Raw genomic sequence first — 27,317 nt, 5'->3', positions numbered from 1 at the left:
AGTGCCAGCGAGGACGCTGGGCCCCGAAGGGGGGTGGATTGTGATGTCCCACATTGGTTGGGGAGGAGAACAAATCACCCTTTATAAGGGTGTGGAAACCTTCCCTTTCCCTAGCAGACGCGTGCGTCCCCGAAGGGGGGTGGATTGTGATGTCCCACATTGGTTGGGGAGGAGAACAAATCACCGTTTATAAGGGTGTGGAAACCTTCCCTAGCAGACGCGTTTTAAAGCCTTGAGGGGAAGCCCGAAAGGGAAAGCCCAAAGAGAACAATATCTGCTAGCGGTGGATCTGGGTCGTTACATATTCGCTGTGAGAAGATGAAGAAATCGTGTTCACAATGAATGGATCAAACTTTGGCCAACCAAGTCAAACCTGTCTGCCCCTTCCATACATTGCTCCCACCACTAGGTATCTGTTTTGGAACAAATTCCACCAAAACTTGAATTTTTTTAGCTTTCAAAATTTGGTTGGATTTTGAAAACATGTGTAGAAAGCCAATAATAAAGCAAAGAAAAACAGGGATGAAAATACATTTTATAACCTTCACTTCAAAAAATTTAAAACCAAAATTTAAATGGTTCAGACACTAGGGTATCTTGCTCTATTGTATTTGATTATCAACCAAGACTTTTCTTAGGAGCATCCCAATCCTCATAATCAGTAAATTAATTCAAACTAAGATGTCACCGAATTCATCAGGGAATTCATCATTTCTTTATTAGCATTTTTTTTATTGATTCACTCGATCTCTTTCCGTCGTGCTCGATGTCAAGGTCATGCTTGTATACTCAGCATGGGAAGTGTACACTCAGCATTGGAAGAGCTTGTCGCTGAGCTTGCATTGTCCCCCGATACTTTGGCTGCAATAAATCAGACATCTACATACATCAGGGATTCATAATGTTCATCAAATTCACTTTCCGTCGTCATATTCTGATTTCTCGTCACTGAAAAAGAAAGGGCGGTAGTAGGAATAGGATGATTTAGTTAATTAGGCGGGCATTTGCTTCATGGTTGATGTTGATGTTAGTTGTTTGAGTTGAATTCCGATTCACTAGTGGCCACTGCTGCAGCAGGGCGTGAGTCAAAACTAAAGCTGAAGTTCAATTTATAGTAGGGTTTAAGGAATTTGAGTTTTCTATGGGAAGGCGAGAAACAAATTTCATTAATTTCAGTTCTAGTTTTATTCATTAGACGCTTCATGTATATACATCCCAGAGTTGAAGTCGGTCGCTATATACAAATCCTGGGAATGACATGGGATGGGATGGGATTGGATTGGATTGAACTGGATTGTTATGGGAAACAAAAAGAAAAGCACATCTATTGGAACCACTAGATTAGAGCAAGGAAGAAAGTCTAGATTTTGTCTGGATGATTACATCAACGCAGAAGCTGGATTCCGCTCATCCTGTAGAGGGCTTAATGATTTGAAATGAGCATAGCAAACTGGAGTCGACGCACATAAAAGCTCCTGCGTTATCGAACTCCCCGCAATAATTGGGCGCTGAAAATACTGTAACCAGCTGCCTCTCTGCGAAAAACTCGTAACCGTCCTCAACTACCTGGAGGGAAGAAAATGTACAAGAATCAGAGCATGAGAATTTGCCAAAGAAAGAAAGAAAGAAAGAAAGAGAGAGAGAAATAGGGAGCCGCACACACCCACCTGGTGAGCGCGGCATATTAGATCGAGGTCGTGTTTCTTCAAGAAGTCGGTGACTTTGTCTGCGCCGAAGGTAAAGGAAACTCCCCTGTCATTTTCGCCCCAACCTCTGATGTCTCTATCTGGATCGGCCCAAAGAAGATCGCAGAGGAGGCCCTGGTCCGGCACGTCGATGGGCCTCTCTATGTCTCCCACCTGGTTTAAGCTGAGCATTTCCGGGGAAAGCCCACCATGCATGCATAGGATCTTGTCGTCTATCACAGCCGCCACGGGCAAGCAATTGAAGCAATCTGTGAAGATCTTCCAAAGACGGACGCTGAAACGCCGTTTGCATTCATCGTAAAATCCGTAGATCCGGTTGATAGAAGCACATTCGTGGTTTCCTCTGAGCAGGAAAAAGTTGTCGGGGAACTTGACTTTGTACGCAAACAGAAGGGTTATGGTTTCGATGCTCTGTTTTCCTCTGTCCACGTAGTCCCCCAGAAAAAGATAGTTGGCGTCCGGAGGAAATCCACCCATCTCAAACAGTCGCAGCAGATCCGGATATTGGCCATGGATGTCACCTAGGCAAACAACACAATTTAAAATCAAATCAAATCAAATCAAATTCCAACTCTTATAGATTAATTAGAATGTATACCACAAATGTTAATCGGAGCTTCCAATTGTAAGAGATTGGGCTGGCTGAGGAATACTTGTTTGGCCGTGATGCAAAGCTGCCGAATTTCGGGTTCTATTAGCTGAATCTTTTTTCCTTTGTTTTTCCTTCCTTCCATCAGCCTGTCTATAAGCCCCTCCAATCCTTCCATTCCCACCGCCCCTCTTCTCCCAATAAGCAATCAATCCGACCGATCTCGTTTTAGCACAGCAATGAACAGTGAACAACCGACAACCGACAACCGACAACCGACAACCAACAACCAACAACCAACAAATGAACAACAAATCAAACAATGGTTACACAGTTTGGGGATGAGATTCCAGTTTCACTTTTTCCTCTTCTTCTGTTTTCAGCGGAGATTAAAAAATAATAATGAGAATAAAGTCATGAATTTACGGGTACCGGAGAGTGGCCTTTGTTGGCCAATAATCACTAACCTCCCCTCCCTCAATATTAGGGGTCTCATCTCCAATCTTGGACCTCCTTTTACACCACTAATGACTACCCTAACCTCTTCATTTTTCCACTCTTCTAATTCCCTTTTTAACTTTCCTTCTTTCCCTCCATTCTTCTCACTCTTTAATTACTCTATTATCTACTTATCTCCATTTTTTTAATCGCTCTTAATTCAAATACATAATTTATTAGATTGTTCTTCCGCGAGATTGATAGAAATACATTGATATATAACAATTTTGTTTTTAGTTTTTTGGTTTCAAAAATTAAAGTTATTGATTTATTTATTCATACCATAAATTTCAATAAATGTCCACTGTATTGAAAACATATATTCTAGAGCACCGTCTATACAAACACGATGTATAAGTTCGATTGACATGACAATCTTTTTTTTCACTCAATACATTTGTATTTATAAAAGGAAAATTGTGTGTATTTATATGATGTACAGTGAAAGAGAGAAGCAAGCGGAAAGGCATTAAAAAAGAGGAGCATAGACAAAGATGCGGTTGATTTTTCTTATGGGGGGTATGGGGTAGAGAGGCGTAGAGGTACAGGAAAATCTCTCATGGAGTGGAAGATCCAAACATCTGGTCTAGTAGGACGAGGAGGGCCATGGCTACTGTGGTATCTATCTGAGGCTGGACGACGAGCCGGAATACGTCCATCCCGAAGCTCATCCCTCCCGTTGCCTCCTTCCGTTTTATCTCCGCCACTATTCTCCGCTTCTCATCGTACACCGCACAGCATCTTTTCCCGTAACACCCCTCGATCTCATACGTACACATACCCATACCTGACCACGATCCTTCAACAATACGAGCCAAGCACTTGGATTTAAGCAGATTCATTTGCTTCCTCGCCGAGAACCGGGGATTCACGCCACTTTCTCCCTCGTAAACCACCCAGCTATCGGCTAGGCTCAATCTCTATATGTATGCATGTATTTTATATTATTAAACCAAAGTTGTTTGTGATTATATAAAACTCAACTAAAATAGAAGAGAGCGTGCAAACAGTACCTTGCGACGGATGGTGAAAAGAGGGTTGCCGGCGGCGTCCATGAGAAGGATCTGGGCCTTATTGCCGGCGAGGTAGTTGTCGACCCTGTAAGCCAAGTTACCGTTGGCGTCAAACACGGTAAACCCCTCGCAGTTTAACAACATAGATTTCTTCCACACGGTGAGGACAGTCTGGGTGGCGTCGGTTGAGGAGGAGGAAGCCCCGTTTGGGAATACCTTTGTCATTACTTACAATAATATTATTTACCTTCTCTCCTTCTCCTCGTGTGTGTGGTCAGGTTTATGTATTTATATTTTGGTAGTAGAGCAGACGAAGAACGTGCGGCTGCCCTTGCCCGCCTGCCTACCCGGGGTGAACGCGAAGCTCCTCGTCCCCATCCCCATCCTCATCCCCATCCCCATCATGGTGTGATGTCTCTTTGTTTGATTATGGACTTTGGACTTTGGACGGGGGGTGAGAACAAACAATTGTGACGGAGGGGAGAGAGAGAGAGTTCCACGCGCCCCTGTTGTAGAGTTCAATTTAATTTTATATTTATAATATGGCGATGCCCACCACAGTAGTTTAATATCCCAGCCTATGCCCTGTCTTTCCAAATATTCCACGGAGTGCTGTTAAATTATTCTCACCACCATAGTATCCCAATAAATTATCCAATTTTTAGTGGCTCAGAAGCAACGCCCATCCCGTCACCCATCGTTGTCTAACATATTTATTTCCTATTACTATTTTATATTTTTACAATTTTGGTCTTGTATTGGTGCGGCTGCCGCATTCAACTTAAATTATTGCCCCTCTACGGCTTGGGCGGTTGAGTTGAACCATGACCAATTTAGCCTTTGACTTTCTCCGCCCCTCCATCCATCTATCACTAGTCATAAGTGAATAGTACGTAATGGTGTATGCAAATTACATTTACACGACGACTCCGCCAGGGGCCGTGGCCATGTGAACAAAAATTGTGCATCCACATAAACCGATTCCATTCCATTCCATTCCAATCCATTCTCATTTCACTGTGGAAACTAGAACTTATACAACAGTTGATACACGGAAAAGAAACTGTTTGAAGGTCTTGCTCCCAGATACTTGTATGAAGCTCAGGAATTCCATGTGCGCTTATAATCTTAAAATAATCTTTTTTATTTGATGAGATTTATATAAAAAGTGACAATATATCATTTTTCATTGCAACTGTCGATGTATAGGCTAGCTTATGACATACATCGACTAATTTTACAAGCTAACTACTCAACTCTCTGCAACATTCAACGTGAAGAAACTTGTGCAATGCTCACCCATTGTGCTTGAAATCAATAACCTCAAATACACCCGTATAAATAATGCTTCATTTCCCTCTCCAATCGACGTGAGATCTCACAATCCACCGTCCTTGAAGGCCCAACGTCCTCGCTGGCACACTGCCCGGTGTCCGACTCTGATACCATTTGTAATGTCCGTTACGTATTGCCGTCAGCCTCCCAGTTTTAAAACGCATCTGCTAGGGAAAAGATTTCCACACCCTTATAAGAAATGTTTCGTTCCCCCTCTCTAACCGATGTGCGATCTCACAATCCACCCCCTTGGGGGCTCAACGTCCTCTCTCACCCACCTCCCGGTGTCCCTTCTTCATTTAAGCCACGAGCCTTCATTCAAATCCCATAGCTTAGTTACCTGCTTGAAACGAGTGGGCTAGACATAAGCACACTTTGATCCTGCCCAAGCGGAGTTGGGAACTGTCCAATCATTTTAATGCCCCAACTTAGGTCATAAGCTTGCAGTGGGCTTGAGAGGTTACAATTAGACCCAGACACTGGGGATGTGCATTGTGAGATCCCACATCGGTTGAAGAAGATAACAAAATATTTCTAAAAAGGACATTTGGTCTAGTGGTATGATTCTCGCTTTGGGTGCGAGAAGTCCTGAATTTGATTCTCAAAATGCCCCTTCTAGAACTTCCTCTTATGCAAAGTCCTACCTCCATTGCTTCAATAACTTTGAATAATGTTGAGACAACGTCTTGTGCATACATCTTCATAGCTACTGCCTTGAAGTTTTGTAATCTGAGTTTGTCTATCAGTGATAAAATCTTCTCTTCTAAGTCCAGTTAAAATCCAAATCTTCTCTTGTAAGTCTGGTCAAAGCCGTAGAAGACAATAGCTATGGGCTTGGGAAGTTACAAATGGTATTAAAGCTAGACACCGGGAGATGTGCATTGTGAGATCCCACATCTCTTGAAGAAGAGAATAAAACATTTCTAACAAAGGCATTTGGTCTAGTGGTATGATTCTCACTTTGGATGTGAGGTCCTGAGTTTGATTTTCGGAATGTTACTTCTAGAACTTCCTCTTATACAAAGACCTACCTTATTTATTTCATTAATGCTTCTACGACTTTGAATAATGTTGAGCCAACTTCCTTGAAGTTTTGTGATATGAGTTTGTCTATTGGTGATAAAATCTTCTTTTACGAGTCTTTGGATAATGTTGTTCCTCTTACAGAAAGACCTACCTTATTTATTTCCTTAATGCTTTTACGGCTTTGAATAATGTTGAGCCAACGTCCTTGAAGTTTTGTGATATGAGTTTGTCTATTAGTGATAAAATCTTCTTTTGTAAGTCTTGTCAAAATGTTGTTCCTCTTAAACAAAGACCTATCTTATTTATTTCCTAAATGCTTCTACGGCTTTGAATAATGTTGAGCCAATGTCCTTCAAGTTTTGTTATCTGAGTTTGTCTATTAGTGATAAAATCTTATTTTGTGAGTCTTGTCAAAGCCGTGGAAGGCAGCAGGACATGGGACGTTACAAATGGTACCAGAACCAGACACCGGACAATGTTGTATTGTGAGATTTCACATCGGTTGAAGAACATAACAAAGCATTTCTAACAAGGGCATTTGGTCTAGTGGTATGATTCTCGCTTTGGGTGCGAGAGGTCCCGAGTTTGATTCTCGGAATGCCCCTTCTAGAACTTCCTCATATACAAAGACCTACCTTATTCATTTCCTTAATGCTTCTATGGCTTTGAATAAAGTTGAGCCAACGTCCTTGAAGTTTAGTGATATGAGTTTGTCTATTAGTGATAAAATCTTCTTTTGTGAGTCTTGTCAAAGCCGTAGAAGACATTAGGGCTTGGGAGGTTACAAATGGTATCAGAGCCAGACACCGAGCAATGTGCATTGTGAGATCTGACATCGGTTGAAGAAGATAACAAAGCATTTCTAGTAAGGGCATTTGGTCTAGTGGTATGATTCTCGCTTTGGGTGCGAGAGGTCCCTTGTTTGATTCTCGGAATGCCCCTTCTAGAACTTCCTCTTATACAAAGACCTAGCTTATTTATTTCCTTAATGCTTCTACGACTTCGAACAATGTTGAGCCAACGTCTTGGGCATACATCTGATAGTCATAGCTACTGCCTTGAAGTTTTGTAATATGAGTTTGTCTATTTGTGATAAAATCTTCTTTTATGAGTCTTGTAAAAGCTGTATAAGGCAGTAGCTATGGGCTTGGGAGGGATCCACATCGGTTGAAGAAGAGAACAAAGCATTTCTAACAAGGGCATTTGGTCTAGTGGTATGATTCTCACTTGGGTGCGAGAGGTCCGAGTTTGATTCTCAGAACGCCCCGTGATAAAATCTTCTTTTGTGAGTCTTGTCAAAGCCGTAGAAGGCAGTAGGGATTGGGATGTTACAAATAGTATCAGAGCCAGACACACATTGTGAGATCTCACATCGGTTGAAGAAGATAACAAAGCATTTCAAACAAGGGCATTTGGTCTAGTGGTATGATTTTTTCTTTGGGTACGAGAGGTCCTGAGTTCGATTCTTGGAATGCCCCTTCTAGAACTTCTTCTTATACAAAGACCTACCTTATTTATTTCCTTAATGCTTTTACGGCTTTGAATAATGTTGAGCCAACGTTGTGATCTCGGTCTGTCTAATTAGTCTTGTCAAAGCCGTAGAAGGTAATAGCTATGGGTAGAGCCAAACACCGGACGATTTACATTGTGAGATCTCAAACTAGTGGATTGCTTCTACAGCTTGCCTAAAGTTTTGTAATCTGAGTTTGTCTATTAGTGATTAGTGATAAAATCTTCTTTTGTGAGTCTTGTTAAAGCCGTAGAAGGTAGTATCTATGGGCTTGGGAGGTTACAAATGGTATCAGAGCCATACACCGGGTGATGTGCATTGTGAGATCCCACATCGGTTGAAGAGGAGAACAAAACATTTATAACAAGAGCATTTGGTCTAGTGGTATGATTCTCGCTTTGGGTGCGAGAGGTCCTGAATTTAATTCTCGGAATTCCCCTTTTAGAACTTCCTTTTATACAAAGACCTACCTTATCCGGATGAGTACCGGTTTCACTCCATTGCTTCTATAGCTTTGGATAATGTTGTTCCTCTTATACAAAGACCTAGGTTATTTATTTCCTTAATGCTTCTACGGCTTTGAATAATGTTGAGCCAACGTCCTAGGCATACATCTGAGATAGAGTCATAGCTACTGCCTTGAAGTTTTGTAAACTGAGTTTGTCTATCAGCGATAAAATCTTCTTTCGGGTGTCTTTGTCAACAAAGAAAGTCACATGCACTTCCCTTTGATTCTTCATTATCTCTTACTACCAAGCCATTTGAACTTGAACATTGATCTGTGGGGACCTTTTCCCACAGCCTCCACTTGGGATTATTGATATTATATTAGCTTTGTTGATAACATCACTCGTTCACTCACATATCCTTTTAAATCCAATGGTGAATCACTCTCTGCCTTCATTCAACTTGACAGCAAAAGATTAAAACCTTACAAAGTGATTGGAAGGGGAACTACGCTTGTTTACCTCATGCATAAAAAACCATGGAATAGCTTTTGGACACCCTTGCCCACACACAAGCCAACAAAATGGCATTGTTGAATGCAAACACCGCCATATAGTCAAGACGGGCCTTTCTTCCTTGCTCAAGGCTCCATGCCCCTCTTTTGGTCAGATACTTCCATCTCCTATGTTTGCCTCATAAAGTGGCTTGCAACCCTAGTTTAAATAATATTTCTCCATGGAAAAAGTTTCATAATAGATCCCCTGACTACATCTTCCTTCACTCCTATGGATGTGCTTGCTTACATGCCTTCATCCCTACCAATCTCATAAGTTGCAGTTTCACAACACCAAAAGTGTCTTCCTAGGTTGTAATGAAGCTGACAAGGGTTACAAGTGTTTACGTTCAACAACTATTTATTTCTTGTCATGTCATATTCAACTAGTGTTTTCTTTAAAGATGGTTTTCTAGTCTCCTCTATTTCCAAGAGTCAATCCATTGATACTGTTGTTAACCTGCTGAATTTTCCCTCCCATTAGCCCCAAACCTGCTATCACTGGCAAACAATTGTCTCATATGGATGGCGAACCTATGGATAATCCAACTCTCTACCGCAATGTTACTGGAGCTCTCCAAAACTTAATGCATACAGGCTCAGACATCTCTTACAGGCCCAACATCCTCCCATTGACAGGCTATTAAAGGGTGCTCCAGAAGGGTACACTTGAATTACGGCCTTTTCTCTCTAAATATAACAATTTATCTTTGGTTGCATATTGTGATGCAAACTACTAACGCAAGTCCACAGCTGCACATTGTATTTTCCTTGGCCACTCATTTGTGTCGTGATGTTCTAAAAAGAAACATGTGGTTGCCCGTCCTAGACCTGAGTCTGAATATTGTGCTCTTGCTCATAATGCAGCTGACTTAAGCTTAGATTCAATCCCTCCATGGTGAATTATAGTTGTTGCCTTCTTCTCCTCCCATTATATGGTGCGATATTGCGAGTGAATTATCTCTTGCAGCCAGTCTCGTTTTTCATGCTGCAACAAGCATGTTGAGCTTGATGTCCATTTCGTGCAAGATAAGGTCATTGCAAAGACTCTCGATGTTGGGTATGTTCCCTCCTCAAATCAACTTGTTGATGGGTTAACAAAGCCTTAGTCTGAAGTTCATTTTTGTGGGTTGTGTTCCAAACTCGATGTGACTGCATTACCCTCTCATTCGTAGGAGAATGTTAGAGAAAAAGATTGATCTGACGTCATTTCTCTCTATTCTCATTTACTAGCAAATGGTGTTGCTTGATTTGTTATACTTCTTATTGCTTCTGGTTCCTTGTACCACATGGCTCTCTCTCATGGGGTGGCAAATATTCTCCCCATCCTCTTGTGTATTATTTATACTCAGCCATAAGGCATGAAATAATTCATTCGAGCTTCCTACTCTATTCCACTAGATAGAAATCCTGAAAATTCACCAACTTCAATGGCCATATTTCCCATCATTCAGGCCAAGGAATGCAGCCCAAACATCAACCAAATACTAAATCTCATTCCTATGACAATCATTACGCCAACGAAACACCTCTGAAAGAATTCTGAACAGCGACGGGCCGGGTGGAAATAAATATTCGCTCACGGGCAGAGCAAAGAAGGAAGGACAAACACCCCCCCTACCGATGAAAAGCCTAAAAAGGGGCGTATTAATTCAAATAGAATCAAAATCGAAAACAATAAATTATTGCAGAACCATTCAATGCAAAAAGGCAGAAGAGACGCGCAGGAATTAGCAGAAGAAAAAAATATATTAGAGGGGGCTACCTAGGTAACAAGTGAGAGGGTATGGAATTACCTGGTAAGCCAGTAGAAACGAGGGGGTTTAAGGGGCATAGACGATGGACCCGAGCGGGAGTACGAATTTGTAATCCACAGAAGGTAGCACTGAACTCATTGTCGTAAGGCTCCATCGGCTGCTTGTCGTTGCTGCTGTAATCGCAACTGCTATGTGGTACGGGTGTCCCAGTCCGTGGTATATGGAAAACGGGATAAGGAATAGGTTGTCTATGACCTTAAGAGTAATGAAATGTAATACAAATTGGTATTCTATTAATACAATAATATTGTACTTATCTCGAACCAGTGTTGAAATATTATGGCTTAACCAACTGTGAATGTACTGTTTGTTATTTAGACGTCTAGTGTTTAATTCCAAAGACCAAACCATGACTATGCCACTGCGGAAGGCAAAGAGTTTAAAGCAGCGGAGGGACGGTTGGTGTTTAACATCGTTACCGGGAAAGGAAAAGGATAAAAGCCAATATCTCTGAAGAATGAAAGCCTGGAGCAACAATCGCATCTCTCCCCCGAGCTCTGCCACTGATGCTGTCATTTTCACTTCTACAACTACACAACCATTGCAACAGTGATCTGTCAATTTAATGGTTTTTGGTCCACTTAGTCAGCACACCAGCCAAGCCTACCGCCGTCAGAACTGCTGCATCACAGTTCCAATCACAACTTCAGCCACAGCAAACTAAGTGGAGACGAGATGGGAAACTGCGGTACTAGAGAAGAGCCTGCAGTTGTTTCCAATGCTCAAGGTACATTCAGAAAACCCGGATCTAGGGTTTTTATCTGTACGCGCCCTTTCTGTTTATTTTTGCCTAATGCCCAACTTAGAAACTAACTGAATCAAACTAAAGCGATGATGGGCTTGTTGTCTCTTAAATGGGGACGCTTCTGCTGCAATTATGAACTCAATTATAGTAGCTTTCGTTCTTACACAGTTCAACAGCTGCATACTTCATCGTCTTCCTTGGTTGTGAAAAGCGCCAGCAACAATGCTCCAGATAAAAGACATATTCATAACCGGTCCATATCAGATCTAAGCGATCCCTCGACCCCTCGCAACCTCGAGGACTTTAGAAACAATTCGGTGCTTTACACACATGTTATTGCCTTCACATTATACGAGCTGGAAACGATCACCAAGAGTTTCCGCTCCGATTACATTCTCGGAGAGGGCGGTTTTGGAACTGTTTATAAAGGCTACATTGATGAGAACGTCAGGGTTGGCCTCAAATCTCTTCCCGTCGCTGTCAAGGTTCTCAACAAGGAAGGCCTGCAGGGCCACCGAGAATGGCTTGTATGTCTCTTCTCCCACGCCACTATACAAGTCATGTTTCCAAGTCCCTTCTCTCTCTCTCTTTGGTATCTCATTCCCCTTGTTGCTTTTTTGCAGACAGAAGTCAACTTTCTTGGTCAGCTGAGACATCCAAACCTTGTCAAGTTGATTGGTTACTGCTGCGAGGATGATCACAGATTACTTGTCTACGAGTTCATGTTTAGAGGAAGCCTTGAAAACCACCTCTTTCGAAGTACATACTTATCTTGAGCTTTAGCTTCTTTTCTTCGCTTATCAATTATGTTTTTACTTTCAGCCTCTATTTATCAATTGCTCTTGCATTTCTCTTAGCATCGGCTGGCACCAACTATAATTATTTCTGTGGGCTACTTGACGGTAGATGAATTAGGTAATATGGTTGATTAGAGATTTATTGACTGAAGCATGAAGCACGCTTCATCTTAAATTGAATGTGTGGTCTCTACCCCCACTTCAACCTACAATGCTTTCAATCAATTATTTATATAATTTGTTCATGCATGCACATTGCTTAATCCACATAATCGGAAGATGCAATGCGGTACTTATTTAATCTATTGTTGTTTTTTTTTTCAATTTTCCGACTTATTTTCCAGTTTCCTTGAATGCATTATTGTTTATTCTTAGCATGGAGGATCTGTGGCAGAGGCCACTCCCAGCAGAATTCATTTGTTTTATTTTCTGGTCATCTGGCATATCTTTTGATGAAGCAATCATGTGCTTTTCGATAGACCTGACTATATAAGCATCACTATTAGCTATTCATTTGTTTCATTTTGACCTAGTTTTTTTAATAACACGCTCTAATTTTGTGCACTCGCTAGACGACAAAATTTTGATGTAGGATTAGGTGAAAAAGTGTTTCTTGGAAGAAAATTAAAGTAATTGATGGGCATGGATGAAAATTTAATTCTCATGGTCAAAACGGCCGTATCTCAATTCACTTTTGAGCTTTGTATATGGGCCCTTTTTTTTCCTTTTAGGAGAAAGTGAACTTTCATAGAGAAAAATGAAAGAATACAAGTGGGCCTTCAAAGTGATAACCCAACAAAAGGAGCCAAACCAAAACATGAACTACCTATATGACAAATCTCCAATTCAAAAGATCAAGTCAGGGGTTAATTATTGAAATTCTTTAGCAATAGATGTACAAAGAGAAACATTAAACCTAAGTAGAGATTAAACCTCTCAAGTCAAATACACCATAAAACAACCCAAATACCAGCACACCAAAGGATACAACCCTTATTGACGAAGGATGGGTGTGCAACAAAACTTCCTCTATCAAAAAACAACAATCCTCGTTATGAGCCAACCAGATACCGAATGAATAGAAAAAAGAGTCTCAAATTGAGTGAACAAACTCACAATTGCAAAGGATATGAACCAAATCTTCATTAAGGAAATACATCATTACATCCTCAACAAAAAGAAAGAATGCCTTTGGATATAGTCCAAGCTCCTAAGTGCTTCCTCTCCCATGCAAGACATGCCAATCAATGAATTTGATCTTCTTGGCAATGTTAACCTTCCATAATGAGAAGAAAGGGTATTGAGGAGTGTTGGGATCACTGAAAAAAAAAAAAAGGAAAAAAAGAGAGAAAAAAAGAACTTCATGAAAACTCTTGCAGGGACAACATGATAGGAAATATGACCTTGAAGAATAGATGAGGGCATCCGATTAATCAAAAAAAAAAAAAAAAAGTTGTGNAAAAAAAAGGAAAAAAAGAGAGAAAAAAAGAACTTCATGAAAACTCTTGCAGGGACAACATGATAGGAAATATGACCTTGAAGAATAGATGAGGGCATCCGATTAATCAAAAAAAAAAAAAAAGTTGTGAAAATTGCATCAACCTAAAAATGCTTTGGAGCATGCATTTGAAAGGATAATGATCTTGTAGGTTCAAGAATTGTGAGATGGAGTATCAACAGAAGATGATTAATGAATAATCCAATGCTTCTTATCAAAAAAATAAATAAAATAATCCAATGCTTATAGAGGTACAACATGAGTGTTTTGTTAAAAGTATTCACCAACATTGTCACGTTGTAAAATTTTAAGGGATACACCAAACTGAATTCAAATTTCAGCATGAAAATTACAAAAATGAGAAAGGACCTCAGAATGATTTTTTTACAAAATATGACCAGGTCATGTGAAAGTGGTCATCAACCAAGGGCATGAAATAGAAAATCCAGTTTTGGACATAATTGGACAAGGTCCTCAACTATCCAAATGAACTAACTTGAAAGGAGAACGTACTCAAAATTCAATAAGACAATATGAAACTGAAGACAAAGCTTTCTTAATGTGGAGAGAGATGGATGACCGAGGTGACAATAGACATGAAGAGGAGAAACAACTCTCGAACAAGCAACAACTTCCGGTACTTGATGATCAAAAGTTTAAAGTCCTCCAAATACATGTCGGATCCCAATAATCTTCTTTGTCTCAAGATCTTAAAACAAACAATAGCCAAGATAGAATGAGACATAACAATGAAGGTCACAAGTGAGATTACTAACAAAGATCAAGTTACAAGAAAATTGAGGTAAATGAAGAGCATATAACAAAGAAAGAGATGGAATGAGGTTTACGGTGCCAGATCCAAAAACAGAGGATTTGGATCCATATGTAAATGTAACATTTGTAAGGGATGTAGATGACAAAATGGTTGAAAATAAATTGGGATTGTGTATCATAAGATCGGTAACACCTTAGTCTATCACCCATTGGTAGATGAGGAAAAACAATAACAATTCATGTTATATGAACCAGCAATTGTTGTAATAAGAGTAAGTGTGAATGATGAAGAGGATGCTTTACATGATTTTTGGTACTGTTGAAATTTACCAACATCGATTATTGAATTAACAAATGGCTTCTTAGATGAACCATAAATGGATGAGTCCTTGATTGAACCACACTAGATATCATTGCTACCTTGTGTTCAACCATAGATCAAAGAAAAATATAGGAACACAAAATCTAATCGAAGTCAATAATTCTGACGAACATAATTCTTGAAAATCTGATATGAATGGAGTTTCCAATAAAAGAACTCTACTTCTTTTACAAAACAACTTCAAACCCGATCTGACTATGACCAGAATACCACACAAAGAAGTCAAAAGTTGCAAGAACCAAGGAACCACGCTACGCTAATTGAAGAGACAAAAACAGAGCTGAATTGCAAAGAATCTCCAAAAATAGAACTGAACGGCAAAAAGCAGAATTAAACCAAGACAAAAAAAAACTTGTCCAAGTTTCCTCACAACCAAGAGCCTTGAAGTCCTGAAGCGACAAATACCAGAGCAATGACCATAATTTGAGATGTTATATTTAGAAGAATAACTTTCAACCGTATAGCCTCTTTTTTAAGGTGACAGCTCAAAACTATTTAGCAAGTGGAGAGAGAAGTTTTTAAGATCATTGATTCCTAGGAGCCCCCTTCCATATCAATGGTTATTGAACCTTTGCTTGGTTAAGCAAGTCATGCTACCCTTTTTCTAGCTTCTTACCAAGAAAGTTTGGAAGAACTTTTCATTTGAGTTGGCAACCTTAGTTTGCAGAGAAAAACAAACACAAATAAATAGGAATATTAGGAAGAATGGCTCAGGGGATGGAAAAAAGTAGCATATTCTCTACAATATATCTTTGACGGGACCTTGCATCATATGGAGTTACTGGAAAATAACTTTATCGTATCAATTAAATGTTATCCAAAAAAAGAGGTAGGAGAAGAAAAAAGAGTGGCTTGGAATAGATGATTATGCCTTTTGAGAAGGAGAGATGTTCTACCACTTCTTGTGTTTGTAACGAATTCTGTCAATAATGGGGCTGAAAAGTATAAGGTTACCTTTAAGGGCAGACCCCAAGTAAGAGACAGGCCATCGGCCTAATTTGTCTCTAAAGTTAATAGCCATATTGTGAGATTCCACATCGGTTGGGGAGGAGAACGAAACATTTTTTATAATGGTATGGGAGAAACATTCTTTATAAGGGTATGGGAGAAACATTCTTTATAAGGGTATGGAAACCTCTCCCTAGTAGTAGACGTGTTTTAAAAAAAGCCTTTAGGGGAAGCTTAAAAGGGAAAGCCCAAAGAGGACAATGTCTGCTACCTAGTGGTGGGCTTGGGCTATTACAAATGATATCAGAGCTAGACACCAGGCGATGTATCAGCGAGGAGGTTGAGCCCCGAAGGGGGTGGACACGAGGTGGGCTTAGGCTATTACAAATGGTATCAAAGCTAGACACCGGGTGATGTGCCAGTGAGGAGGCTAAGTCCCGAAGGGGGATGAACACGGCGGTGTGTCAACAACAACGCTGGGCCCCGTAGGGGGGTGAGGAGGCTAAGTCCCGAAGGGGGATGAACACGGCGGTGTGTCAACAACAACGCTGGGCCCCGTAGGGGGGTGAATTGTGAGATCCCACATCGGTTTGGGAGGAGAATGAAGCATTGTTTACAAGGGTGTGGAAACCTCGCCCTAGCCGACGGATTTGAAAAACCTTGAGGGGAAACTCGAAAGGGAAAACACAAAGAGACAATATCTACTAGCGGTGGGCTTGGGATGTTACACATATGATGATAACATAATTTTATTTTGCCTGCTTGGGCTTGGGCTGTTACAGAAAAAGAAAGTGCCCTCAATGAATGCTCTTGAATCTTTTATTTTGCCCACTTATGATGATAGCATAATTTGGACTAGAGAGAAGGTATCAATCCTAGTTCTCCATTGGTACACCAAAGCCTTGAGCAAGTAAGTGGCGTCAAAAATTTCCAAATCAGTCCGTGAATGGCCTTTCGAGATCAAGTTTGATAACGGTACCTTTCACTTTTTTTCTTCTCTGCTCATCAAATGAGCTTATTAGCAGTAAGTAACGCAATTATTAATCATCTGCATGCTAGAAATTATGGCAGATGGAAATTGATTTCTGGTTGGAGAACCTTTTTGGCCATTCGAAGAGAATCTTTCCAATAATTTTGACTCAAAGGTTTAAACTTATAAATTGTTGTGGCATCCAATTTCTTTGGTATGAGAGAAGCACAAGTCTCATTGAGACTAGCCATGCGGACACTGTTCTTAAAACCAGAGTCATGGAACACTATCAAGGCATTAGGATTAAGGGTGATCCAAGACATTTTGAAGAATTTCATAGTGATTATCATTTGGTTGGTGCTTTGTTGAAAGGGCAAGCCCAAGGAGTTACTTGCGTTAAGTATTTTTGGTAAAGAAAAATAGCCTTGGCGTTTGACTATGGGCAGCTGAAATGTGATTCAAATGTCTTCTTGCGAGAATATGTCAACCCTCTATTTCAATCTAAAGAGACTGAAAAAGGGCCATAAATTCATTTTCAATGGTTTTATCATAGAGTAGGAATGTAGGATCCTTCCATGTCTAAAGAGAATTTTCAGAAATAGACCCTTCGTGTTGTTACAGGCAGCACATTGATGGAATTGGTTCTTTTATATATGTGGAGGATTTTGAGATCCAAAAGCAACCAAAAAAGAAAAAAAAAAAAAAAAAAAAAAAAATAAAAAGAGGAAAATCATTTGCTGTTGTCCGTTTTGATTAATTCTTATTGTGCATTTGCAAGGAAAATTTTTTAAGACGAAAGTTGAAGATTTCGTTTCAGTTCGGGGAGAATTGATTTCTAGTATCTGTATGAATGGGTCCTTGTGGTCCTACTTGGTTCTTGATTCGTTTTTTTTTTTTTTATATATTTTTGAAAAAAAAAAAGTACAAGAAAAACAATGAAGATATGCTTGTGATTCATGATTTCAAAAAGGATTATAAAAAACACCTAAAATGGCCTATTTTCAAAAATATCAAGCTGCTGTTTTTTTTTTTTNTAAAAAATTATGAAAACAAGAAATACACTATTCAGGAAAACATGTTTCTGTGAATCAACAAATTAAATATTACGATCTACTATTTTTCTTCCAAATGCAGAAGTCCACCTCTGTCTACAAAGTGGAAATCTCATCATTTTCTTTATGAAGGATTTTTAATTCTAGAAACTACAATTAACAAATATCAACAAATTAAGCTAAAGTGACTGTATACATCCGTCATATAAACATTAATTCAAAAAAATTGTCATATATTGTCATATATTCCTTTTCGACAAAGAACTTCTGTTCCTTTCTCTTGCCGAAAAAGATTTTCTTTTTCTCTTACAGATTTTAGAGGTTTAATTTTTTAAAGAATGGTTTGTTCCTTAAATTATTTTAACAGATGCTAGAAAGAATTGCCATGAGAATCAAATACAAAAGTACAATTAGATTAAATTAATATTATTTTCTTTTTATCATTTTCAAATTTACAACTCTTCCAGTTTATAGTTTTTATATCGGAACCAAACATGTTTTCAAATATAGTGAAAATAAGAAATTTGTTTTTGTTTCTATAACAGCCCACCGCTAGTAGATATTGTCCTCTTTGGACCTTCCCTTTTGGGCTTCCCCCAAGGTTTTTAAAACGCGTCTACTAGGGAGAGGTTTCCACACCCTTATAAAGGGTGTTTCGTTCTCCTTCCCAACCAATGTGGGATCTTACAATCCACCTTCCTTCAGGGCCCAACGTCCTTGCTGGCACTCGTTCCTTTTTCCAATCGATGTGGGACCCCCACCAAATCCACCCCCCTTCGGGGCCTAGCATCCTTATTGGCTCACCGCCTCGTGTCTACCCCCCGTCGGGGAACAACCTCCTCGCTGGCACATCGCCCGGTGTCTGACTCTGATACCATTTGTAACCCCAAGCCCACCGCTAGTAGATATTGTCCTATTTGGGTTTTCCCTTTCGGGCTTCCTCTCAAGGTTTTTAAAACGCATCTGCGAGAGAGAGGTTTCCACACCCACAAGGTTCTCCTCCCCAACCAATGTGGGATCTTATAGTTTCTTACCAAATTCTTTGTTTCTGAAAATAAATATTTGAATCATGGACTGAACGAGGCCTAAACATTAAATATTATCTGATGGTTCTTTCAATTTTTCTAGTACTTGACTGGCTCCACTTTGATATATTGTTCTACTAAATTTTACATGATCTTTCCTGTGGAAACTCAGAGACAACTGTTCCATTGCCATGGGCAAGAAGAATGATGATAGCTCTTGGAGCGGCCAAGGGACTTGCATTCCTTCATAATGCTGAAAGGCCTGTCATCTATCGGGATTTTAAAACCTCTAATATACTGTTGGATTCTGTATGTGAAGTTTATTTTGCACCAACACTGTCATTATTCTTTTCTCAAGCTTGTTGGTAAGATGATATTTCTTCTCATTTGCCTCCACTTGGCTCATTATTCTGTAGGACTATGCAGCCAAGCTTTCTGATTTTGGGCTTGCAAAAGCTGGACCACAAGGTGATGAGACACATGTTTCTACTCGAGTAATGGGTACTTATGGTTATGCTGCCCCTGAATATGTCATGACTGGTATGATCTTCTTTATGATTGGAGCTTGCACAAAACTTCTCATTTGCTTGGTCTTCTTCTTTTTTTTCCCCAGTTATACAAATGTATATGGGCAATTTTTGTATTTTATGGCCTGGGGGCCGCCTATATTTCAAGGTGAAGCCATTTTCAATATAGGATCATCTATGAAAGGGAGAGTCTACATTAGCAGGAACATAGTGCATAAGAGGTTAAGGCTCCAAGAACTAACTATACCCGGTTTTTTCTCCTTGCTAAAAATATTAAGAGGGAAAATATTTTCCTATATTCCATAATAAAAGAGAAGGATTTCTCAAGTAAAAGAAAAAAGGACCCGTCATAGACAAGGAAATACAATAAATACAAAGAGATTCCTATTCCAAAAAGAGAATTACCATCACCCCCTCAAGCTGGTTTAAAGATATCTTTCATTGCCAACTTGTTAATTAGTTAGTCGAATTGTAGCTTTGGAAGTCCCTTAGCACATCATCTACTTTTGCTCTGTAATTGGAAGAAAAGGAATACATATTGCTTCAGCATCAATTTTCTCCTTTATTAAATATTTATTGACTTCATTATGTTTTGTTAAATGTTTATTGACCTGATTAGCAACAATAAATACCCATTTGCAACCTACTATTTTTTATTCTTAGGTAATTCCACGACGTCCCATGTGAAATCTTGTTTAAGAGCATTCATCTCTTCCATAACAGTTTATTCTCAATTTATATTGTTTAGGGCCTCTTGTATATTCCTTGGAACAAATAGGTTGGTTAACCTAGAGGTGAAGGCTTTATGACCATCAGATAGTCTATGATAGAACAAATACTTTGCATTAGGATATTTGGTGCACTTACAAGTACATTTCCTATGAGTTATTGGAATGCCAATAACAGAAATATCAGAAGGAATATCATGAATAGTAGAAGATGCAGCAATAAAGGATTTATTACCTGAGTCTTCAACATCATTCATTAAATCATTAGATTGGTTTTGTGTCAAGTTTACTATATGGTTTCGTTCTTTTGGTTGAATTCCCTTTTAGTATAAACTTAAAGTTCATGGTGTAGATTAATTAGATCGTTGTGTAGTATTTCTCCCTCTGTAGAAGAATTTTCGATACTTGACATTGAAGCCTGTCCCTAGAATAAATGATGGTGGAAGAGGACTAAAACTTGTATTCTCAAAATGAGTTATGTTAGGAATAGGAGAAGTATCCCAAAACATATCTTTGAAGTTGGATGTCTCCCCTCGAAGAGATTTGAGCTAAAAAGGGTTGATTTTCAAAAACAATAAAACATCCGTACTTCCAAAATATTATTTTCCATAGGATAAAACATTTATAACCCTTTTTTGTGGGAACATACTCTGAAAGATGCATTTAACAGTCCCAGGCTAAAGTTTAGAACGATGAAGACTAGGAATATGAACATATGCAGTAAACCCAAGACTTTAATTGTTAAATATGAGAACAAGCAAACATTTTGAAAAAAAGGTTTTAAAGTAATCCAAATAAAGCCTAAATTTTCCTAGATATCCAATATATAAGGTAAGCAACTGTTAGAGTTGCATCTCCCCATAGGTAATTAGGTATGTGCATAGAAAGCATAAGAGCACGAGCGACTTCAAGTAAATATCTATTTAGTCGTTCAACAATGCCATTTTGTTAGGGGGAGTATCTTGACGAGTAAATTGATGAAAAGTTTCTTTTTCTTTTAACAAAACATTTCAATATTCATTGAAATGTTATGTCTGATTATCCGAATGATGAGTACTTTCAAAATGAGTGTTTAGGGTGGTGTATAATTTTGATGGTTCGATCAACAAATACAAAGCAAGGTTTGTAGTAAGAGAATATGCACAACAACCAAGAGTTGATTATGGAGATACATTTGCTCCAGTTACATGACATGCTACTATACGATTAATTATTGCTTTACCTGCACATCTGTTGTGGAAAATATTCCAACTAGATGCCAAATCAACTTTTTTGGATGGAGATCTTGAGGAGATTTATGTGGGGCAATTTGAAGGTTTTGTTGATAAAGGCAAAAAGATTAAGTGTAAAGCGTATCGTCTGAAAAAAGCTCTCTCGTGCTTGGTATAATAAAATTGATTCATACTTGCTTCTTCAAGGTTTCAGGAAGAGTACGAGTGAAACTACTCTTTATGTTAGGGCTACTGACAACTTTAATCAGCTCATTCTTTCTCTTTTTGTTGATGAGATACTTGTAACTAGAAATAATTGTCAAATGCTACAAGATTTTAAAGTTGAAATGGAAAGGATGTTTGAAATGTCAACTCTTGGTTACATGTTTGTTGGCATGGAAATTCATCCCCACAAGGGTATTTGTATCGCCGAAAGTAAGTATGCTCAAGAAAATTTGAAGAAATTCAAGATAAAGTTGTTGCTCTTTTTTCTCTCCTCCTTGTTTGTCGCTTCTAGCCCTTCTGAAACTGTCAATCTTGGTCTCCTCTCACCACCATTCTGAGCCTTTGGTCAACGATTTAGTCTCCTGGCTTTTTTTTTTCGTCCAAAGGCTTTTTGTCCACCATCTTCAACCATCTCGTTGATCTCTGATTTGCCTTCTCAACTTTTCGCCATTTCTTTTTTGCTCCAAGGTCATTCGCTGTTTTTTGATCAGAGGCTTCTGCACTAACCTTTCTACTCGGAGTTTTCACTCGTTATTCTTAGATAAATCTTTTGAGAACTTTCAGTTGTATTCACTAATTATGAAGGTAGGAAGTTGTTGTGTAGGTAATCTTTCTTCTACATATGCTTCAAAGATGACATGTTTTATATATGAGGATTTGAAATTTAAGCAAGTGATTCCTTTATCAATTTTTCATGTGCATTGGTTCAAAAGTTCATTGGTTGAGCTCCCTACAAAATCGGATGTGTTCGTATTATTTTAAACAAGATAGAGATGTTAACCAGACCACTAAATGGTCAAAGAACAATAGATTCCAAAGGTGGTTTGTTGATTGTGTTGTCTGTCCTTCTTCTGGCAGTGGGAAACTTTTTCTTGTTTATTCTTATCTCGATAAAAGGAGACTGGTTAATTTTCAGAGAAATATTGCAGGATATCCTTCTGAAATATGAGAAAAAGTTGCAAGTTTCATCTGCTTTTCCTTTAAATACATTGGTAAGAGCTTCATCGATTTCAATAGTGGTCGATGCTCAGTTACCTTCATTGAGCTACGAAGAGGTAGTGAAATTGAAGAGAGACAATATTCAAAAGAGCAAGCAAACTTCATTCAGAATTGAATTCTCTCGATACTTCTTTTTGGGTGAAAAAAGAAAAAGAAGTATTGCCTATGAATTTTAGTGACCTGTTGGTGGTTTCCAGAGTATTGTTCATGATTCTTGGAAGAAAAATCGTAAAGCCTTAGAACTTCATTTCCAATCCCAATTCTCCATTGTCCCTTTCGTGGCTGATAAAGCATTATTAAAAGTTGGTGAGCGACATGGAAATATATTGGTCTATAGTCTTCTGTAGTAAGTTCTTGTATTGGTTCTTATTTTCAGTTGTGATGGGTGATGTTCAAGTTTTCTTTGGAGTAGAGCTTTGGTTTGTTGTGTCCTCTTTGTTTCTTGGTCGTTCTCTTTTGATTGAATTTGCTTTAAGTTCTTGTTTGATTTTCTATTTCTATTTTCTTTCACTTCCTTTAGGAGTGCATATAGTTGGAACACTGTCCTTTCATTATAGTAATGAGAAATTGTTTCATGTTAAAAAAAAAAAGAAGTCTTTTCTGGCTTCCTAATGAGATTAGTTGGATTAATGTTGAATCCATTGTTCGTTCGAGTGATTTATATGATAAACCGTGGTGTATTTGTGGAAATTTTAATATCACTTGTTGGATCTAGTGTGACAATAAAAGATGAGTATGCGAAAGTTTGATAAACTTATTGAAGCTCTTAGTCTTTATGGATCTACCTCTGTCCAAGATTTATTTCCATGGTCAAGTTTGGGGAATGAATCTTCACATTCATTAATAATGAGACCCTAATTGAGTCATTTTATTGAGGATTTGAATTGCTCGGAAGTTCTTCAAATAAAGCTTTCCTCTCAGTGCATTTCCCCTTTGTGGGTTTTCTTCGGCTCATTTAAGGAAAATGTTCTTCAACTGCTCATTGCCCTTCCGTTGGCTCCAAAGTCTAATATTTTATGGTACCACGTGATTAAAGCCATTCTATCCGAGCCATGGTTTGTAAGAATTCAATGGATTTTCCATAATTAGCGTCTTTCATGGCTTGATCCACTCAACATAGGACATCTTAAGGCAGTACAGGGTGTTCTCTTTCCAAATCTTTGCTGACTTCTTTCTTCTGGATTTATGTCTTAACTGGAGTGCTCTTACTTCTTCATTGTATTTTCTTTTATTGCAGTTCCTTTTCCTTTTCTATTTTATTTAATTTTAGAACTCCTATCTGGAGTTTGTTTCTTTGAGCGTTGGTCTCTCTCTTTTCATTTTATCAATGAAAAAGTGTCTCTTGTTTAAAAGGAAACATTTAAAGTTGTTTCTAGTCCGTTAATGATAAACTTGAAAGTCTCCAAGAATGATGGTGAGAAACTTTCTAATCCTACAAGTTACGAAAGTTTAGTAGGAAGTCTCTTGTACTTGGCAACGTCTTGGCCGGACTTCATATTTGCTGCAAGTTTTTTTTCTAAAGAATACAAATTCACGTAGTGAAGTTCATTGGCATTGCTAAATGAGTCTTTAGATACTTTAAAGGTACTTCTGATTTTGGAATTTGGTTCGAGTTTACAGGTGATTTGAACTTGATTGGATATTCTGATAGTGATTGGGCTGGTTATATCAATGATTATTATACTTCGTGGAATTCAAGAAAATAGTGATTGGGCTGGTTGTATCAATGATTATTCATGCTTTTTTCCTCTTTGTGCTGGGATTTTCTCGTGGAATTCAAGAAAACAAGAAGTCGTGGCTTAATGTTGAATATATTTCTGGCGCATTAGTTGCTAATCAAACAATTGGCTTTAAAAGAAACTACTTGGTAGTTTGAGACCTGAAAAACCTACAAAATTGTTTTGTGATAATAAGTCTGTTATTGCTATTTCATTTCTTGAGGGAAGCAGAGAAAGAAGCGAAACCAACATTTTTTTTTTGTAGTTCTAAACATTACCACGCAAGCAATGTGTTTCTATGCCGAAAGTTGGGCGTATCAAAGAAAAACTTCAACAAGGAGTGTTGAGTTATAAGGTTCTTTTTTTTTTTTTTTTTTTTACATTTAATTTTTTAGTTTAAGGTTCAAGTTTATTATTATTATTATTATTTTCTCGTAAAGTTAGATCTAACCTTTCAATTTTTTGCCCTCTAAGTTTCTACTTTTAATGTTGTATTTTTAAAAAAAATTGTTAGTTAATTAGGTTCATCCTTCTGCATAAAGGTGAACTTCTATGTGAAGTTTGCATCACCATTTTTGTTCTACTTAGAAGTTCATTCATCTATCGGTTTAATAAAGATTGAGATTTTGATTTTTTGCTTCCAGGATATTTTATTCATCGATTTCATTTTCTCAACGATACACATATTTATATAAATAAATAAATGGGTACTTCAGGCTTTAGCTTACAAACTTTACCATTTTGTTATTTCCAATTTATCTTGTGATAAAAAAAAAAAAAAAAAAAAAAGACCTTGTATATATCCTTCCATAATCCGCTCCCATATTTCCATGTCAACCCGTTTATATCTGTCCCCGACAGATGAAATTAACAAACCTCTACTGTCCTGCTTACTACTGATTTTGATTCTTGGATCATCGCCTAGAGCTGCTTGAGCACTGAAATTACCATCTCTATTTATGCCGGAAAAAGTCGCACTAATTTCCGTAAACCTTAATGCACACTTGGTTGCAGTCTTGCAAATTCAACGTATTCATGATCTACACAAAAAGCCTCCACAGTTGTCCCAAGAGCAACAAGAAATTATTTTTCACATATAATTTTACAGTAATTGGTGTTTCTTTTCAGTGCTGAGAATTGGTAAGGTTTTTCTCTGATATAGTGAAGTGCCTTGTGGATTTCATTGTCACCAAGCTTCTATTTTGAAATATAGGGCACTTGACAGCAAGGAGTGATGTATACAGTTTCGGTGTTGTTCTTCTGGAGCTTTTGACAGGAAGAAAGTCTGTTGACAAGACAAAACCAAGCAAGGAGCAGAATTTAGTAGATTGGGCCCGACCTAAACTAAATGACAAGAGGAAGTTGCTACAGATAATTGACCCCAGATTGGAAAATCAATACTCGATAAGGGCAGCACAGAAGGCTTGCAGCCTAGCATACTATTGCCTGAGCCAGAACCCCAAAGCAAGACCATTAATGAGCGATGTAGTTGAAACTCTGGAACCTTTGCAGAGTGGTAACGGTGCAACTGAATACTCCTTAACGGGAACTAGTCCATTTGTGAGGGGGGGCGTCCGTGATTGCAGGATGCGGCAAAGGTTTGCCGATAATGTTGGTCCGGGGGTTAGTTGCCGGTCTGCCAACCCCAACTGTTCCCCGAGCGGCCATGCAGCATGTAGGGTTAGATGAGAATGCATCTTGGGCTTGATCTTTGCCCTTAATGAAATGAGAATGTCCACTGTAAGACGTCGTACGTTGGTGTCTTGTACATGATCGCAGTTGTAATATTTGGCCATGTGTTGTGCAGAACATTTGGAAGTGTAATTATTGTATGGACACATCGCTCTAACTTGCATCCGAAGATGCTGCCTCTCGGATGATTGATCGGCTGCATGTGTTTTTTAAAGGCCTTATGTAGGGCGTTCTTTTGTAGTTAATCTGCGTATTTCCGTGAGCCTAGGCTTCAGCAGGATCTGCTGTTTTTCTTGCCTCTACCATTCATGTATATGCGATTTTGGGATTTTGTAATTAACCTCCGACTTTATGAACGATCTTGACTTTTCTCGTCTGCCGAACATCCAGGTCAGAAACTTATTTTTATTTTATTCACTAGGTCAGAAACTTCATCAAATAACGTAAATGTAATGGGCATCTTTTGTATTTACTTTTTTCTTTGTATTGATAAAAACTATTAACTTTTTTGTTTTTGTAAACATGATATACATTTGACTTTTATTATTGATATTGAAATCAATAAATGGTTGCAAAAATGAATGTAATTCAGTAGCAGTATGCATGTAGCCACATTAAAATCCTCATATTTCACTTTTTTTTTTTTTTTTTTAAAAAAAATTGAATTCACCAACATAGAATGTAATGGACAGAAGTATCTGAAGCTTGATAGTGATATTTGTTTTAATAATGAGGTGGAGTGCAACTAGATAATTAATAAATGGTCAAAAGTTTTATGAATTACTAAAATTTGAATAAGTTAATTACTAAAGTTTGGGTGGGGGCGTTGGTGGAAACCCAAACTCCAATTGAACTGGTCACTAGTAAGCCACAGAAGCTTGGAGAACGGAAGTTTTGCGCCAAAAGTTGTTCCTTCAAAATCCCACTTTTCAACTCCTGCAACTTGCACAACTCATCCATCCGCACCAAAGATGTGCAAATACTAATAATAATAATAATATTAGTAAAAAAGTCGTCCTAGCGGAAAATTTTGAAATGGTCTGCGAAAGGATTCTCCGAGGAAGGAATAGTAAGGTAAGTTAGTGAGGAAGATAAATTGGTTGCAAAAGAATAAAAATTGGGGGAAAACTCATTTTCCATTTAGACACTGAAAGGGAACTTGGGGTTTTATATCTCACACGCAGTTGACGAAGTCTTCGTGGGAGAAATATATAATATGCTAACACGAAAGATGGTGGTGATGGCTGTGAAAAGGAACAGAGAAATTTCATTATTTTATCTTTTCCAATCCAAGAAGGAACCATTTTATTTATTTATTTATTTTTTTTTAGAATAAAACAACGCATACAAGATTTCTTTTAAGAAGTGCCATCGCCGTTGACGAAGACAAAATCTCTTATCCATTTCTCGTTCTATTCGGCCAAGAAGGAACTTTTGAAATGGGAGATTTTTATTGGTTGGTTGGGAGATATTTGTGAATTTGTTTTATTGCTACGTATTGGAAGGGGAAATTGAAGATTTGACTTCATGCG

The 27,317-nt window shown here is 38.4% G+C and overlaps 3 protein-coding genes and 2 non-coding genes across 6 annotated transcripts; 3 read left to right on the top strand and 2 right to left on the bottom strand.

The window, feature by feature from the left end:
* Positions 1-1,166: 1,166 nt before the first annotated feature.
* LOC111790403 (serine/threonine-protein phosphatase PP1-like) lies at positions 1,167-2,709 on the bottom strand. The gene is made up of 3 exons (XM_023671285.1): positions 2,305-2,709; positions 1,668-2,227; positions 1,167-1,566 (listed from the first exon to the last, which is right to left on the bottom strand). Exons 1-3 carry the CDS (start codon positions 2,471-2,473, stop codon positions 1,408-1,410), a joined length of 888 nt encoding a protein of 295 aa, XP_023527053.1. The 5' UTR covers positions 2,474-2,709; the 3' UTR covers positions 1,167-1,407.
* A 423-nt stretch (positions 2,710-3,132) lies between these two features.
* Positions 3,133-10,691, bottom strand: LOC111790406 (protein LURP-one-related 8). Of its 2 annotated transcripts, XM_023671290.1 has the most exons (3): positions 10,474-10,691; positions 3,807-3,891; positions 3,133-3,713 (listed from the first exon to the last, which is right to left on the bottom strand). In XM_023671290.1, exons 1-3 carry the CDS (start codon positions 10,509-10,511, stop codon positions 3,351-3,353), a joined length of 486 nt encoding a protein of 161 aa, XP_023527058.1. In that variant the 5' UTR covers positions 10,512-10,691; the 3' UTR covers positions 3,133-3,350. The 2 variants fall into 2 exon arrangements, with proteins under 2 accessions (XP_023527058.1, XP_023527057.1); XM_023671289.1 differs by lacking the exon at positions 10,474-10,691 and having other exon boundaries at positions 3,807-5,185.
* Positions 6,700-6,771, top strand: TRNAP-UGG. The gene has a single exon. It is a non-coding gene; the product is annotated as a tRNA-Pro (tRNA).
* TRNAP-UGG lies at positions 7,037-7,108 on the top strand. Its single transcript has one exon. It is a non-coding gene; the product is annotated as a tRNA-Pro (tRNA).
* Positions 10,692-10,818: 127 nt separating the features above from the next.
* LOC111790402 (probable serine/threonine-protein kinase PBL8) lies at positions 10,819-26,161 on the top strand. The gene is made up of 6 exons (XM_023671284.1): positions 10,819-11,221; positions 11,408-11,766; positions 11,863-11,998; positions 18,858-18,994; positions 19,102-19,225; positions 25,307-26,161. Exons 1-6 carry the CDS (start codon positions 11,170-11,172, stop codon positions 25,780-25,782), a joined length of 1,284 nt encoding a protein of 427 aa, XP_023527052.1. The 5' UTR covers positions 10,819-11,169; the 3' UTR covers positions 25,783-26,161.
* Positions 26,162-27,317: the final 1,156 nt, after the last annotated feature.

Source organism: Cucurbita pepo, chromosome LG03 (assembly GCF_002806865.2).
Source record: "Cucurbita pepo subsp. pepo cultivar mu-cu-16 chromosome LG03, ASM280686v2, whole genome shotgun sequence".
Lineage (NCBI taxonomy): Eukaryota > Viridiplantae > Streptophyta > Magnoliopsida > Cucurbitales > Cucurbitaceae > Cucurbita > Cucurbita pepo.
The sequence above is the reverse complement of the archived record's forward strand: the minus strand, read 5'-3'. Positions and strand labels throughout refer to the sequence as shown.

Bases quoted from the DNA above. Each gene is read 5' to 3' on its own strand.
- LOC111790406 (XM_023671289.1), bottom strand. From the start codon at position 4,031: ATGACAAAGGTATTCCCAAACGGGGCTTCCTCCTCCTCAACCGACGCC. The intron at 3,714-3,806 runs GTACTGTTTGCA...GCATACATATAG, and splicing joins TTTTCACCATCCGTCGCAAG to AGATTGAGCCTAGCCGATAG.
- LOC111790403 (XM_023671285.1), bottom strand. From the start codon at position 2,473: ATGGAAGGATTGGAGGGGCTTATAGACAGGCTGATGGAAGGAAGGAAA. The intron at 2,228-2,304 runs GTATACATTCTA...TTGTTTGCCTAG, and splicing joins AGCTCCGATTAACATTTGTG to GTGACATCCATGGCCAATAT. The intron at 1,567-1,667 runs GTGGGTGTGTGC...TCTTCCCTCCAG, and splicing joins TAATATGCCGCGCTCACCAG to GTAGTTGAGGACGGTTACGA.
- LOC111790402 (XM_023671284.1), top strand. From the start codon at position 11,170: ATGGGAAACTGCGGTACTAGAGAAGAGCCTGCAGTTGTTTCCAATGCT. The intron at 11,222-11,407 runs GTACATTCAGAA...GTTCTTACACAG, and splicing joins AGTTGTTTCCAATGCTCAAG to TTCAACAGCTGCATACTTCA. The intron at 11,999-18,857 runs GTACATACTTAT...GTGGAAACTCAG, and splicing joins TGAAAACCACCTCTTTCGAA to AGACAACTGTTCCATTGCCA.